General features: G+C 44.9%; 1 protein-coding gene across 1 annotated transcript in view; it reads left to right on the plus strand.

The window, feature by feature from the left end:
- MALRD1 (MAM and LDL receptor class A domain containing 1) overlaps positions 1–16475 on the plus strand; it is a 2679189-nt gene that overhangs the window by 100657 nt on the left and 2562057 nt on the right. The window contains exon 2 of the mRNA XM_078663745.1: positions 15742–15879. Coding sequence (XP_078519871.1) covers positions 15742–15879 — 138 coding nt within the window. The remainder of the gene's footprint in view (positions 1–15741; positions 15880–16475) is intronic.

Consider the following 16475-nt stretch of genomic DNA (forward strand, 5'->3'; position numbering starts at 1 on the left):
ACACATTGCATCAACTGCAGCCTAATCTGCCGATTTTGAAAACATTTGTTTCTAGCTTGGACAGATCAAAAGTTAATGAAAATGCGAAGATGTTTCAGTGCAGCGCAAGGCCTTTCACAAAGGTCAGGTAGCGCTCTTTCAGTTGCTTATTGCTATATTGAGGTGTTAAACTGACGCTAGTCTTGTTGTTGTCCTCGTAATGGTCCGTGGGCGTGGCAGGGCACAGTTGTTGTCTATGAGTCTGCGCGGTGCGGTGCCGCGGTCTTCAGGGTGGGGGCGGGGCTGGTGACAAATGCATGCAATTTTATCATGCGCATTGTAAAGTGCGTGCAACTTTAGTACAACAGACTTCGAAGAACTAAGGGTGCAGCCGCCGTTTGTTGTACCGTACTAGAAGAACAAAGAGTATTAGCCCCTGCCTGGCCCTGCCCTGGTGGTTAGCCTCACCCAGGCCACAGTGTCACCCTGTCTTCTGCTCCCCGCAGCCCGCCCCGCTCTCCTTCAAAGCTGCAGGCCAGCCCAGGCCTAAGGAGGTGAGGAGCGTGAGCGATGAGTATGTATGTCGTGTGTCATCCTGCTGCTTAGGTCGGACTCTCGTTCTCGGAGGATGTAATGATTGATATGCATTCTCAGGGCGGTGCGGCATTGGTGGTATAGGAGAGGCGGGAACCGTTAAGGAAATAATATCCCTTCGCAGCAGTGCTTCCAAGCTGAGTACCGGCACTTCTCTATCAAACAGAGTACCGGTACACGTGAGCACAGCTGTGTTTGTGCCCCCATAGAGGATGGCAATCAGAAGGCCAACTCAGCCTCTGCTCCAGCATAGGCTCAGAGAGATCTGAAAACCCTCACCCACTCACTCCCTGGGTGTCTGCCATGCTTGCCACACTGTGTGCATTTTCAGCAACCAAACCTGAGTGAATGCGAGAAAAGTAAAGGACGTCGGATAGTGCAACTTAAGTGCTATTAACAAAGTGCTGAATTACACACTGAAATCCTCCAAGTTGACTGGAGTTAGGTAGGTATCAGCATTGGGTGGGTGACAAGCTACACATCATTTCTAAAATAAATGAAATAATTGTAATGTTATGGGAGGGGAGACAGGAGAGAAGATGTGATTTGTGACTGAGTTCCCACAGACTATATAGTCTGACTTAAAAAGGTCAACTGGTTTCTTAGAGGACTTCCCATTGTATCCTAGGTAACTGACTAAGTTAGTATATTTGCGTAGCGCCTACATATGCGAAATGGGTGTCTAGGTGCTGGTAACCTAAAAACTGCATATTAAAATGAACAGCCTTTGAGCAGAGGAGGAAAAAAATATTGATCTAGACTCGGTAGCTTGGCAAAAAAGCAAGACCTTCCTCAGAAAAAATTCATGTGGTATCTGTGCAATAACAAATCAGGTCAAAATGGAGTCAATACATAAAGAACAAAAAGAATAGAGACATAGTGATCAGTAGTTTTAAAGAAGTCAGAAAATTCCACACTGGAAAATGTTGTAAAAACTGTGTTCAATGTTATTCTGTGGAAAAAGTAAAATATGTTTTCTCTACATTGTTGGCTGTAACTTAGGGGCTGTCAGTGGCTCACCAATGAGTGAATGTGGTCAGATAGAAGTTTGTAGGTAGTACAGCTAAAAGAGCTTGTCATTGAATGTAGAAACTTTTCTGGAGGCGGAAATATTTAGGGAGGAGAGCTTGGAAACTGTAGCCCAGAAGTGTCCAGTGAAGTGTGACATCTTTGCTGAGCGCCTCCTCAAAGATATCGGAGGGGAGGAACCATGAAGATAAAGCAGAAGATATTGCCTTTTCTTTGGGAAGCCTTGGCAGGTTTTCCTAGTCTTCCAGGGGAAGTAGCAAAAGTGATCCATTCAAACTGGTCAACTGGAATCCTTTCAGAGTGCAGCGGCATCCTCCAACCCTCTTAAGACCTTCTGCACCATCATCCTATAGGTGGTGCAGGGAGGGCATCATGGTGGGGCAGCTGGGCCCGCCCAACAATAAAAGTAAAACATAATGTAGGGTGGTACATACTTCACCCGCTCTCCATCTCAAGCCGGTCATACACCTGAAGGAAATTTGCCCGCCTATACTATAAAATCAATAGATCAATCTATATGCAAAATGAAAGCCTTTCCAAACTATATCTATATTTTAGTATTTCTACTGGTAGTTGTCTAATCTCACAACAGGGCTCTAACGGAGTCAGTATATATTGATAAACATCATGATCCCTGTAATAGGCAATGTTTCCTAAATTCGCTTACCGCTTTAACTTGTTTATCTACTTTAGTTGATCATTGTCGTACTAAATTCTATTTTACGTCGTCAGTGACATACTAAAGTCTTTAATGTGGATTTAAGTTTGGCTGATATAATGTTTGCTGTGCTCTCATTTCTCACGTATGTCTCAGTCATGTATTAGTTATTCCTGAAAGACATTCTAGCAGTTTGGTCATATACCCCCCTCCAAAACTTCGATCTGCCTTTATCAAATGCCTCAGAGCATTCTACGAGGATCAATGTGTATATATACCTATCTGTGATAAACGGGGTACTTCTACCACTTGTGAGTTTAACCTGAGGAATTGCTGGACTGAGATGTTGAGATGATATACTGTAGGTGGTGGGCTGGGTCACCAGGGGGGGCCCCCTCCATGTGCTTTGCAGGGGGGCCCCCTCAAGTTTCGTTACGCCACTGGTGCAGAGCGAGGCTTAAAGGAAAGAAGACTCGGCGCCATTGAATGAGGCCGGCAACGAGAACCTCATATGTGTTTGGCACACCAGGGAACCAAACCCCAGTCTGCCCGCAACAAACGAGGAAGTGCCAGATCCCACATCCCCGAGCAAAGCACAACCAACAATGCGAGCGAGGGCAGCATGGAAGCGGAAGAAATGGACTTCTTTCACAGAGCCAACACCGCAAAGCGGGACTCACCCGCAGTGGGGGCCGCAGCACCACGAACAAGGCCCCCACACACCCAGCCGGCTCCTGAATCCATCCAGCGCCGCGCCACCAACAACAGGAGCAGCGCCTCTCCCACCCGGCCAAGCTCCGGGAGACGTGCACAGGCGACCCGGAAGAACATCGGGAGACGGTGCACCAGCCGCAAAGGGCCGGCAATCCGAACACCAGCCAGGAAGAAGCCATGCAACCCAGCAAGCCAGGCAGGCCGGGAGGCAGACACACCAGGAAACAGCACCACGGCCCGCGAAGCCAGGCAGCCGGGCAGGGGGAGCAGAGAAGGACCAGCACGCCACCCCAGCCCAGCAGGAGCAGGTGCAGGTGAGTAACATCACAGCATACCAGCAAACTTTCTGTCGGAGACAGAAAAAAGAACAGGCTGCATGCTGGGCTGGTACCGCTTATGTACTCCCAGTGGGAGGGAGCAGGTAGGGTATCCCAGCATGCTCCTTTTCTTTTTTCTGTCGTGGAGATGGTCATCTCCATATATTAAGGAATGGGACAAGGTCAGGAGGGACCTGGGGGTAATTACAGATTATCTCCTGATTCTCCTCCGGACCTGGCCATCGGGACCAAACTAGGGAACCAAAAGCAGCCCTGGAAAAACTTCTCAAACTAGCCCCTCTCTCCTCTTTCTAGCTCTTTCCATCCATCCATCCACTGTCTCTTCACTCCCTCTCTCTTTTCCCACTCTGATCTCCTTCTCTCTACCTCCCCCCTCACTCCCTCTCTTTTGCTCTCTCTTGATCCCTCCTTGAGTCTCCTGCAATTAACCTCGGGGAGCTGGGGAAAGTGACAGAGGCGCTGGACTTTCAAAAACGGCCCCAAAGGCTTCAACCCACGGGGAGGTGCTGGGTAGAATGTAAGGCCTGTCCGGCCCTGCCGGCCATGGCCATTGCTTCCTATTAAACATGCGCGAGGCTTAACAGTTGCTAAATGAAACACATGTTGAATGATCCTCTATATATTAAATAATATTGCAAGACACGAAAGGCTAGAAAGAAAAGAAAGATGTCCCTACGAATGTCAAAAGAAGAAGAATAAATCTATTGTGTTATACAAAATGCGCTGTAAATCGATTTACCAATGCATCAATAAACATGTTTATTACTTATGACCTTAGGCACTTTAAGTTCTCTTTGCTTTGATAACAAAGAGTGTACTCCTGCACTTAACAGTAGTAAATATCTGAACGTTTCAAGGGTTGGTTCGGGCGAACTGTCTGCAAAAGGTTTGTGAACACCCGTAGGGTCGAGTTTGCACGTTTGTGGCTCTTTACTATGTTTTCTCATCCTCGAATGCCCACCACACTTGGGAACATTTTGTTTCAGCTCATGTATCAGTGCAAAATCGCAAAAGTTCACACTGTGTGTTTTAGAAGGGACTGCTGCTCTCCTAAAAGTTTGTATTCACTTAGCAGCAAAAATACAGTTGAGAATTAGGCCAAATATGATTACAGTATTGTACCGGAAAATGAAAAGTAATGTTGGAAAAATGACTTCTTTCTTCAGTTTTATATTTTATAGTTTATAAATAATGTGTAGTTACTGATGTCTGGGTGAGTTCTGGTGGTGTTGGGTGGGGGGAAGAAAGGGTCGATGATCTGGTATGAAACTGGAGCTACAAAGCTTCAAATAGCATGTTCTATGAACACCTGTCCCGTCTTTTTTTTCCCGAGATTCCGTTCGATGACTTACGACCTGCTTAGTAATTTATTGAAATTGTGTATTTGGCAATTGAACTGGGTGATGGGCTTCGCCTGTGGGTCATTTCGTCAGCCGTGTGGCCACCTTCCGGGACAATTGAGATGAATTCATTCCATCAGGAGACATGTTGCTGCACATCCCTGTTTGGTGACATTGATTAATCTGTGCTTGTGGATGGTTACTTTCTTGTCAGTGTGTTTATCGGTGCATGGCATGCAACTTGGAAATGGAAGCGTGACAGGATTATGTCAAAAGAATTTAAATTGGGCTTAGGCATCTCAGGATCTTCCTGGCACAGTTGACATGAAGATAGAGGCAACTGAAATGTCATGCTGAAATCGAGGTTAATAGTTTCCTAAATAGACAGCTTGAATTTGTTTTCAGAACTTTCCAAGTGGATTTTTTCTTTTTTGCAACTCAGGTGGTCCAGGCGAATCCATCAGCAATAAGAGCATTTGCGCTGTAGATGTAATGTGTGAACGAGAGACATTTTATAATAGTCTCCTGGAACATGTATTACAGTGATTTAATTTCAGAGCTAGATATCTTTTTTCATTAGTTTTATTCGCTAGACTTTGTTCGTATTTGGTTGAACGTGATTTATGTGGTATAATTGCTTCAGTGGCACATCTTTGTTTTAATCCTTTTTATAGTTTTGTTCATCTGTGTCCCTGTCGGGTATGTTTTTAAAGCAACTACTATGCTGTAAAACTCGGAAGCACCCTATTCAATGTCAGACATACTAATTACTAAGGCAATCAAATTAAATAATATAATTAGATTTACTAAATATTTCGAATATGACTTTCATTGTTGGTGGGTCTTGTCAGTGGCTGATTGCACACTTGCACGGCACATTGTCAATGCAATTGCACCATCGAGTAAGGAAGTGACAGTAAACCTTTTTACAATGAAAGATAAAGGGGCCTTCCAGTGAATGATGTCACAATGCATCTGAAATCCTAGCTGACAATCAAACGAACGAAAACTCTAAGGGTCACATGTACAAAGCTTTTTTGCGGTCACAAAAGGGTCGTTCGGACTACAAAAAAACGTTTTGCAAAAAATAAAAGGCAAATTGCGATTCGGTAAAGTGTTAATGAATCGCAATTTACGTTTGCTACCAAATACTGATTTGGAATTTGGAAGGGGCATACTTCTCAAATACCAAATAAGAAGGGCATGCATTAATGTTTTGGGACCAAATTCCGGTCGCTAAACAGTAATACTTGACCCTCAATCTAAACTGATGTTAACCCTTTCGCAAAGGTAAAGGGGTCCCTTGGGACCCTTCCCCTTTGAGAATGTTAAAAAAAAATTGTTAAGAGCAAGCAGTGGCCACTGCCTGCTCTTAAAAAGTGAAACTGCAAAGTAAAAATGTTTTCTTTTCAAATGTATTTTGTTTTTCTTTGAAGGAAAACCGCTGCATTTAAGAAACTAACTTGCATTATTCTCTCCGAATAAAATCGGTATTTCTGATGTTTGTACATCTGGCCCGTGATGGGCCATTTGCGATTGGAAAAAAAGCTTTTACTATGTACCAAACCCTATTTGCGATTCGGTAACCTATTGCCAAATCGCAAATAGGGTTTGCGATTTGGTGTTAGGTAGGTGTGTGTTTATGGCGTCCCTTCCGAATACCAAATTGCAGCGGTGTGTAAGAATGTGTTGAGGCCGCAATTCGTCCAGATAACATTTGCAGTTTACCACCAACTTTAAGTTGGTAGTTACCCTTAGTAAATAGGAAGGGGTCCCCAAGAGACTCCTTTCCCTTTGTGAATGGTAGTGAACACATTTTTTCAGTGCAGGCAGTAGGCCCAAGTACCACTGTCTGCTCTTGAATAATGAAAAGAAAACTTTTTATTTTATTTTTTTAAACACAACCCTTTTTCCCTTAAAGAAAATGGGCTGCATTAAAAAAAAAAGTTTTATTTAAAAGCAATCATGGATATGGTGGTCTGCTGATCCCAGCAGCGCACCATGCCCGGGATTTTAGTAATTCCTAATGGGGTACGAATAGCGACCTACCTCATTAATATTCATGAGGTAGGTCGATTTGCGACCCCCGAGGAATCGCTAAATGAAATTCATGTAGTTTCATACATTAGGAAAAGCAATTACCTAATTGCGATTATCAGATAATTCACAATTAGGTGATAGCTATGCCTAATATTGATTCACATGGCCCTAACAGACCACACCTATTCTATTCTGAAACCTTCAGATAAAAAAGCTAAGAGCTGAAAAGCCATCACTGCTTGGATTGGCAAATTATGAGATTTTAAGGACTCTGTGCAAACAGGTATTTGGCAATTTATGGGTACGTGGTACAAAACTGTGTTGTTCCTTTCCAGACTCTTGCATAAACTTTAATACAGATTGCATCCTATTATTACTGAAAGCATACACTTTTCATCTTTTTCTAGCAAAGGGATCTTTGCAACTTTTTGCAACCAATGTTGCCGTTCTTTCTATGTTCTTAGCAATTTCTATTGCAATTTTAATCATTACTTTGTGCAAATATCAAACTCCGTAAAACTACTATTATGCTTATCATAACAAACTTTCTAGCTCACTTCTTCTGCATCTAAACTGTGTAAATAACAGTTGTTATATACTTTCAATTATAAAGACTACTATGTTATCTTCTTGTAAGTATGCTACCATAATCTTCCCCATTAGAAAACTGGAATTATAAGCCATTGTAAAGAGAGGCAGGTACCTTGAGGTAAGGTGTTACTGGGCAACCAAAATGTAAATGGGTTTATGTGCCAAATGTCTGGATCGTACTTTGCAGCCTGGATCAAGCAAAAAGGCTTTTCTTATACAGTTGTCTGAGGCACTTTTGCAATGATTAAATACAATCACATTAAAAATAAGGAACACATTTGGGGGGTTAAAATAAGCAACATAAAACATGCACACCAAGTTAGCTAAATAATAAAAGATGTAATCAGAACAACACACAAAAATTAGAAAAAGAACATTTAGGAATCAAAATGGTTGTATGTTTACTTCAGCCACTTTTACTTTTACTAACATTGTTTTCTTTCTTACGACCTAACTTTACTATATCACAAACTTAACACCATCTGTAAATGAAATGAAAATATTTTACCTTAAATTGCGATAGGTTAGTACAAACCCACACTCTATTATCATGAATCAGACATGTTAGACCTGGCATCTTTGGTGTGGTTTCTCCTGTCTTTTTGCCTCTACCTCCTGTATTTTTGATGCTGTGCTGGATTTCGTTTTTGCTGGTTTAGATGCTTTGGGCACTTTGCCACTGCTGATCAGTGTCAAAGTGCAGGTGCTCCCTTAGTAAATTGTTTTTGTAATTGGTTATCCATGATTGGCATATTTGTATCACCGAGAAGTCCCTAGTAAAGTGCACTGAGTGTGCCAGGGCTGGTGATACAAATGCTACTAGTGGGCCTGCAGCCCTGATTGTGCCACCCACATGAGTAGCCCTAAAATGGTGTCTCAGGCCTGCCACCGCAGTGCCCGTGGGCAGTCTGTGAACTGCCTTGTCAACCTGGCCAGTGTCCCCACTGACCAGGCCTAACCCTTCCATTTTTGTACACATTGGTCACCCCTATGGAAGGCCCAAAGTACCCCCTTGGCAGGGTGCAGTGTATGTGAAAGGTAGAGCATGTACAGGTGACATGCTCTGGTAGTGAATTACAGCCATTTCGTTTTTCACTATTGTAAGGCTATCTTGCCTAGACACTATCATGGGGAATGCTGTGTACAGTGGTTACCTGCATATCTTCCCATATGAGCAAGATAGGACATACAAGTCTGGTATCCCTGAACTCAGAATTTAATAACACATCTTTTAGGAATTGTGTTTTTTAAATCCTGTGCTTGAGAACAGCACTTTTAGAAAGTTGTTGTTCTCTTGTTTGACCTTTATGAGTGCCTTGGCCTGTTTATAAATTGACTGTCTGGTTTGTGAGTGGCAAGGGCTGGGTGGCTCCCAGAGGCTGAGTTGGCCATCCCTGGGCTGAATAGCTCCATCTGCATCTAGAGTGGTAGGAGGGGGTAGCACCTGGGCCTGAATAGGGCTGTGCCTGCCTGAGTTGAGCTGGCTCCCCGTTAAGAAGTCCCAGGAACAAAAGGACTTCACCCCCAGCTTCCCTGAAATCTACTGAGAGAGTTCTGTCCTTCCTAGAGTGCTTGGGCCAGTTGTGGTGCCTCTGGAAGTTGTACCTGTGTTTGGGAAGCTGTATAAGAAGATACTCAAGACTTTCTGCAAAGTTTCACGTATCGCTCACTTGCGGAGCGCATCCCCGTCAGTGCGAGGAAATTCCTGCCGCTGCGAAGATCGAGATCGTCGCAGCACCTGTTGCCGCTGCAAGAACCGACGCATCCTTTGCTTGCGGAGCGCATCGCTCCGGTGCGGGAAAAGTACCATCGCTGTGAGTATCATCGCAGAGCCTGTCGTCATTGGGTGAGATCGTGGCACCACCTGCTTGCGGACCGCATCACGTTGCTGCGCGATTCGTTACAGAGCCATCGCATCGAGGGGCCACAAGACGAGAAGATCGATGCTGCGCATCGTCACCACACCTGAAATCGTTTCTGTCCCGAAGATCTTCACATCGTACCTTTGCGAGATGCTTCCTACGAAACCTGCGCACCGGAATCCACACAAGGTGCATCCCTCCCCATGCAGACCGGAGTCATCGGAACACGCCCGCGGCGTCCAGCGGGGTTGTCACATCTCCTCCCCAGGGTCTCAGGAGTGACGTATTGCTTGTTTTTCAACGCTGCAGCTTTCACTTGGAACTTTTGTCGCATCTAAAGGTACTGTTGGCTAAAACATGAAGCAACTGTGGATTATTTTAACGCAACCTTAAGAACTCTTTTGAAACCATATTCTTGAACTGTGTATGTTGGATTTTTGTTGTTTTAGTCTTGTCTAGTTTAGATTAAATACTTCTATTTTTCTAAACTGTTGTGGAGTCCCATTGTGGTGTATTCACTGTGTTACTGTGAGTGTTGGTACAAATACTTTACACATTGCCTTTGATAAGCCTGACTGCTCATGCCAAGCTACCAAAGGGATGAGCAGGGGTTATCTAAAGAATGTATCCTCCTTACCCTGACTAATAGTAAGGGTCCCTATTTGGACAGTGGTACCTACTTCTGCCAACTAGAGACCCCCAGATCTAACATTGTTGGTCAGCGGTGGGATTTTGAACTTGTATTTGTACTTGATCCACAGTGATTGGTGTACATCACTAGTGAGTGCAGAACACTACACCACTGCATACTACTTTTGAGTTTTTATTGGTTCTATTTTTGAGTAACTCGTCAAAGCATCATGTCTCAGAATGGAAAGGTAGCAAGTGTGGAGGCAGAAATGGAGTTTTGCATTGAAGATTTGTATTCCTACAAAGTGGAGCAGTACAAACAATTCTGTAAGGACCGCAGTTGCCTTGTGAAAAGCAACTCTAGAAAGGATGAGCTGCAGAGAATCTTGAAAGCCTGGTGGGAGGCCCAAGAGGGAAATGATGCAAGTGGAAGGGAGGGGATTCAACCCCAGGATGTGCCAGTGGGCAATCCAGGCTCAGTGGCTGGCAGCAACCACTCCAGCCGGGGTCGGACCCCAGAAGAGTTAGAGGAGAACCAAAGAGGGAGAAATCATGAGTTGGAACTTATGAAAATGAAAATGAAGCAATTGGAAGTGGAGAAAAAGGCAGAGGAGAGCAAGAGTGCCCATGCCTTGGAAGAAAGGAGATTGCTTTTGGCTCATGAGTTGAGCATGAGAGAACTGGATATCAAGGTCAAGCAGGTGATGGCAGCTCACAGCCAGTGCCAGGGGGTAAAGTATATATTCCCAAGGATTTAGTACAGAATTATAATAGGAGTGAGGATATCTATGCCTGGTTTACTTCTTATGAAATTGCATTGTGAATGAATGGTGTGCCTGAACATCACTGGGAGGTTCGATGAAGGGCAGCAAAGTAACTGATATAAGGGGTTATTGCATTTAATTAGTTGGGAGCACTTGAGTAGTCTTTGTGTTCCAGAGCTACGCCAGCATCTTTTAGACAGCAAGCTGACAGACCCCATTGAGCTTGCTAAGGAGGCGGACCGCTGGACCAGTACCAGGGTCCACAGAAGAATTGTGGGTACCACAGCCAAAGGTGGACAGGGTGCCCAGCAGAAGAGTGGGGGGGACAAGGGTAACTAAAAGGCGTTCTCTCAAGGGCCCCAAAACAGTTCCCAGGGAAAGAAGTCCCAACCCCCAAACCCATGCAACCATGGCTCCCTAGGGGCAGAAGGGATTACAGAGGTCCCCCTACCTGCTATCACTGCAATGACGGGGACGTTATCAATAGGTGCCCTAAGAAACAGCTAGCACCCACTGGTGCTCCCGCCCCGCGGTTAGCAAGTGTAGCTTTGGGAGGGGAGTTAATTTCCAGTGGGGAGGAGGGACCAGCAGTCATGACCCTTGTCTCTCTAGGAGACCAAGAGATGGTCCAGGATACCTACCTGCCCCCTAACACTAAGAAATACGGGCTGAAGGTGACCATCAATGGGAGGGAGATAGAGCCTCTGAGAGACACAGGAGCCAGCGTGACATCGGTGAGGTGTCAGTGGGTGTCTGAAGAGGAGGTCATTCCAAATTTACTGCGCCCAGTAGTTGCAGCTGACAGCTCAGTGCGCCTCTGCAAAGTGGAGCGGGTTCCCTTTGAGCGGAGGGGGTCTCAGATCTCTTCGAGGTTGTTGTAAGTCAAGCTCTGCCTGTAGACTGTCTGTTAGGTAATGACCTGGATAGTTCTCCATGGATGGAGGTGGAACACCAGGCTCATCTGGAGATGCTGGGTTTGCCTGCGTGGATCTGTGTGACCACGCAGGCTAAGGCAGCCAGTAGGGGTGATTCAGCAGAACTGGAGCCTGAAACAGTGGCCCAGGAACCTGCCAGGAGAGGAAGAGGCAGGGGTCACGGGAAGCCCGGTCCAGCTGTTCCAATGGCCCAGGAAGGAGCAGAACCTGAGGGGGATGCCCTGGAGCCTACCGGGGAACAGGTGGCCGAACTGGGGTACCTACCTGAGTTGACCCATTGGCAGCAAGAAGGTGGCTCTCTTTTTGTAGTCATGTTCTGCCCTACTTAGTACACACTGACTGTGATCCGGCATTCCTGCATATGTCCTAAGACATGGGGCCTGATTAGGATGGTGGTTGGACTTAGGTTGACTGACAGAACCAACTGGTCGGAAATTAAGCTGGGCCATTGATCCTGGAACAAACTGAGCTGTGCTCCCACCCCGGCATAGTCACTTCTGACCAGTCCCTTGGGGCTGCTGATTCTGGGGTTGGGCTTTGTTGGAGAATGCAGCCCCCTGACCATGTGCCCATCCACGAAAGGACTGAAAAGAGGAGAGTACTCCCTGAAAGATCTGCTTATGGAAGAACGATTTCTTATTATGTACAGACTGGAAAGGCTAAAACAATTTTTTCTTATCTGCGGAACATTGTACCATCAAGTTTAATTCTTCCTGAAAACATTTGGGACCTTCAAAGGACAGCTTATGAATTAGAGCATTCTGTGTTGCTTCCAAATGCCATGGCTTTGTCCTCAGTGGGCGTCTGCCAACATCCGTTGCCCCAGCTGCTGAGGAGAAAGCCCACATGTTATCAAATGCAACATCAGACAGAAATTGAGCCAACACCTCCATCTGCGCCAAGATAGGAATGGGATCCCCTTGATCATGAAGACAGTCAAACAACTTCTTCAAATCCTTAATAAGGACTTGTGAGGTATAAGCAGAATAAGTGCTCACCTTGGTCCCAAAATGAGATACAGAATATGCATGCTTTACGGCAGCCTCCAACTTTCTTTCAAAAGGATCTAAAAAGGGAACTTCCTCAGATAACAAGATAACAAGAAAGAGGTAGAAGACATCAAGGAGAAAATGGAATTGACCGTAGGAACTTGCGGAAATGGGTCATTAAATTGTGGCAGTTCATACCTCATGCACTATACAGGAATAGAAGCCATCATCCACCAAAGAGTTAGATTCAAATCCCATCACCTCCTGAATATGTGTCAACATCTCTGAAAAAAATGTACCCCGGAAATATTTGCCTCTAGGAGAATTGTCTAATTCCTCATCCTCATGTCCATTCAGCTTGCAGAAGACTCATTCAATGCAGCCTGGACTGCACAATTATTTATGTCCTGTAATTCTGCCCTAGCGCCCTGCAACAGGTCATCTTCTTGCAGATCCTGCTCATGTTTCCTTTTGGAACTGGACTTGCCAGACACAGGCACCGACTCGTCATACTGCATGTTAAAGAGAGTCGAGTAGGAAGTGCACAAGAACTACTGCCTATTTTTGCCTGCCTCCCAGCAACCAAGTCTCAATCCCATGTGACTTGGAAAGCCAAAAGACTGCCTTGCCAACTCCCCCTCAGCCACATACACCAAAGACATGGCCTCAGGAGCCAGGTGCTGCTGTGACTTCCCCAGCACCAGAACGACCTGCGCGAGACGCGAGCAAAGTAAGTCTGTGACCTGCCAAACACTACGGTAAGGCCAGCATAACTTTAGAAACACATATATAACAATCTAAAAACCAAATACCATGCTGAGATACACTGACAATCGCATTCACTGCACATCGCGTTCCGACTGCCGTCTAGGAACAGGATGAAAAACAAGCATGTATGTATTATAAAGTACAAATTGGACTAGTGATTCAAAGGCCTTTAAGGAGGCAGGATCGCCTCACTAATGTGAGGACTTGGACAAATAGTTCCTATGAGGGGGTAAAGACTTCATGGGAAAGCTGACGATCTATTGTCACGATTGCCAGTTCCAGTTCCTCATTAAAGATGGTCGCCATGCACAGCGCTTGTGCGAGGAGGTCAGGCAACCTTAAAAGCCTTACTTCCCCTATGTAAGGCGCTTTGCGTTCTAGTGCTCGTCTCTATGTCGCGTCACTTCTGCCTCACCGCGTCACCCTCTGTTCTGTTCTTGCCACTTTTCCTGCGTTCCGGAATACCCCCGTGGATCCTGGCTGAATTATCATCCCAGACGGGGTCCCCTATCGGCTCTTTGTCTCCCCTGGAGCCGCAATACTTGGCAGCTTTCTAAACTCCCAATCAGCGTCTCCGTCTTTGCTCCCAGGGCGGCAACGGAAAATCCCACCCTGTTGTCTTTGCTTGGTGCCGGCTTTCTTCTCCGCGATTCCCGGGGGCTGACCGGACTGTTTATCCTGGTTCCGCCCGCCGGCCGGTCTTACTGTTCCGTCGGTAGGCCGGACATGGGTTGGGCAGTTCCGTTGGCTTGTCTTGGGGCTTTGTGGTAGTCGAGGTCCGCACTAAGTCTTTGGCATTTCCCCTTATATTTTGACCCTCCTTTGGACATCAATGAAGTCTAGGCTCCAGGCACCGGTCACGTAGGGGAACACTTGAAGGACTGGTAAAGGTGCCCTGCTCTACTTTTATCTTACTTTTTCCATATTAATGCACCTGTGAGCTTACCATGCTTTGTATGTTTCAGAACACACAGGCTAATTAAGAGATTCTATGATCCTTAGACCTCCGCCTATGGCAGATCAGCCAGATAGGGTGAGACCTCTATTTGGCTTTAGCGTAAAACTGGAAAGCATTGAGCAGGTTCACACACGCTTACATATCTTTTCTTTACCTATTCAGGCTGCTTAGAATAATTATAGTTTTTTTGTCCAAGCCCTTGGAGAATCCTATGAAAAGATAGTAGTAACCAGTGTTCTGGGAACCTTCAAGGAAACCTTAGGTAAACCTATGAAAGAATAGCATGTTTTGTTTTGTATCTCTCTTGTTGAAATGTTTAGGGTTATTTCAAGATGCGTTGCAGTTACAGAGCTGTAAATAACTTGGCAATCAAATTGAACGATAAAATAGAAAGCAAATCCGCTGATGCAAGCTACAGTATTTCACACTTAATATATGAAATGTGCAGTGTCTGCACTCGTGTCATACACTCTATGCCCTGAATTGCATAAGATGCATTTGCTGGCCTGCGCATGCCGCGCTCTTTGATAAGGAAATTATGCCCCATAGAGGGGGGGGGGGGGCGGATTTGTTTGGAGAGGTGACCGAATACCCTTGGGTCAATATTCTATCAAAATATTGGCAAATAATGCTGTGAATAAAATAACTAGGCCTAAATAGCGAAGCCCAAAATATCTTGAAAGGAAGGGCATATACGTCAGTATAGATGTATTCTTCTTAACACCACATCTATGTTCCTTGAATGTATATATATCGGTAAGGTACACATATGTGGTGTAAAGTACAGCAAATCTATACTTACTTGTAGATACTTATCTTGTCTATATTTTTTAGTCCACAGTATTTTTGCCCACGGTATTTTTTTCCCATTGTTTCCTCGATATTCTGGTCATAAACTCATGGGAAGTTAGGCAGTGCGATCAACCAATCAATCAGAATCTAATAAAGCGTAACTACTCACCTGTGAGGTTCTCAAGGCGCTGCGTGTGGGGGAGAGGGGCTGGCAATTGATTGCAGTTCACCTCCAACAGGTCTTTTCTGATCCGAAATAAAGTGCTGGAGAAGGATACCGGGATGCAGAGCTCTCTACGGTTCCTGCGCTCATTATTGGAGCAGTATCAGTGTCTCTGCTAGCTATGCTCCCTTCTCCAGGAGGTAGTTAATTGTTCGGATTCTCCCCTGGTGGCCCGGATGGTGTCTCCAGCCCCCTGAGACCAATGCCAAGGTCACCCAGGATAGTATTGCACAAAATGTACACCAAACTCTGTGGTGGTGCACCATTAATGTGACTGTCTCCTATGAAGGGTGTGCATTGCCCAGGAAATGGGAGCCAGCCCGAGAGAACTGCCTAAGAGCCTCGTTATCATTTTATAGGGCACCCTGAACCCACAATCAAGTGCAAACACACTTTAAGTGACATGCTTACCGGTATCCTTACTCTATTAAATATACTATAATTGGTTACCACAGCTATTTTTTTTTACTTCGCAAACAAGTGTTTTATATGCAATGACTTTTAGAAAAAATTCTAACAGCACAACTCTTTAATCAGGCTCTTCCTTTGCACGATGTGATTTCGAGAGTGATGGATGCGACACAACAGCGGATGTGGACCTCTTGACTAAATGGACCAGGAGAAATGGCTTTACCAGTGTATCTCCATACCATGATCACAATGGGAGCCAGTCAGGTAAAAGAAAATAACAATTAGTCATTTAACAATGTATCATGTGTAAACGTCTGTGAGTGTTTGTCGAGCAATTTATACTACAAAAGCAACAATATCAAAAGCTGACAGTATATGCCAAACACGTATCTGTGCAAGATACGAGAAATAAAAACATCAGGAACAGACGATACATTAAAGTATGAAATGTGAAACAGTCCTGCATTTATTTTGTCTTCACATTTTGTGGTAGAAAACGTTATGATGCGGATCGTGATCTGGTGCATGTTGCAAAAATTAAGGAATTCATTTGTAAGAAGCATAGAGCACAAGCTATTTACTTTGTTTCAAGAGTGCTGACAAACTTCGTATTACATCCAACTTGTAAACCTGAGATTAACCATCATTTATTAGAAGAGGACACATGCACATTCATTCGTCAAAATGATTGATAAAGACACAACTATATGTGTTTGAACGCAGAATGTCTTTTGCTAGTTAAGCAGAACATGAAAATGGAAATATGTAAATATGCAAATGTCGAAGGCAGGAGTAAATGTGTTTGCCGTGTAGTAAAGGGAATGGAGGATCCACGGGGCAGATTTACAAGCCCCGTACGC

This window comes from Lissotriton helveticus, chromosome 10 (assembly GCF_964261635.1).
Source record: "Lissotriton helveticus chromosome 10, aLisHel1.1, whole genome shotgun sequence".
NCBI classification, from domain to species: domain Eukaryota; kingdom Metazoa; phylum Chordata; class Amphibia; order Caudata; family Salamandridae; genus Lissotriton; species Lissotriton helveticus.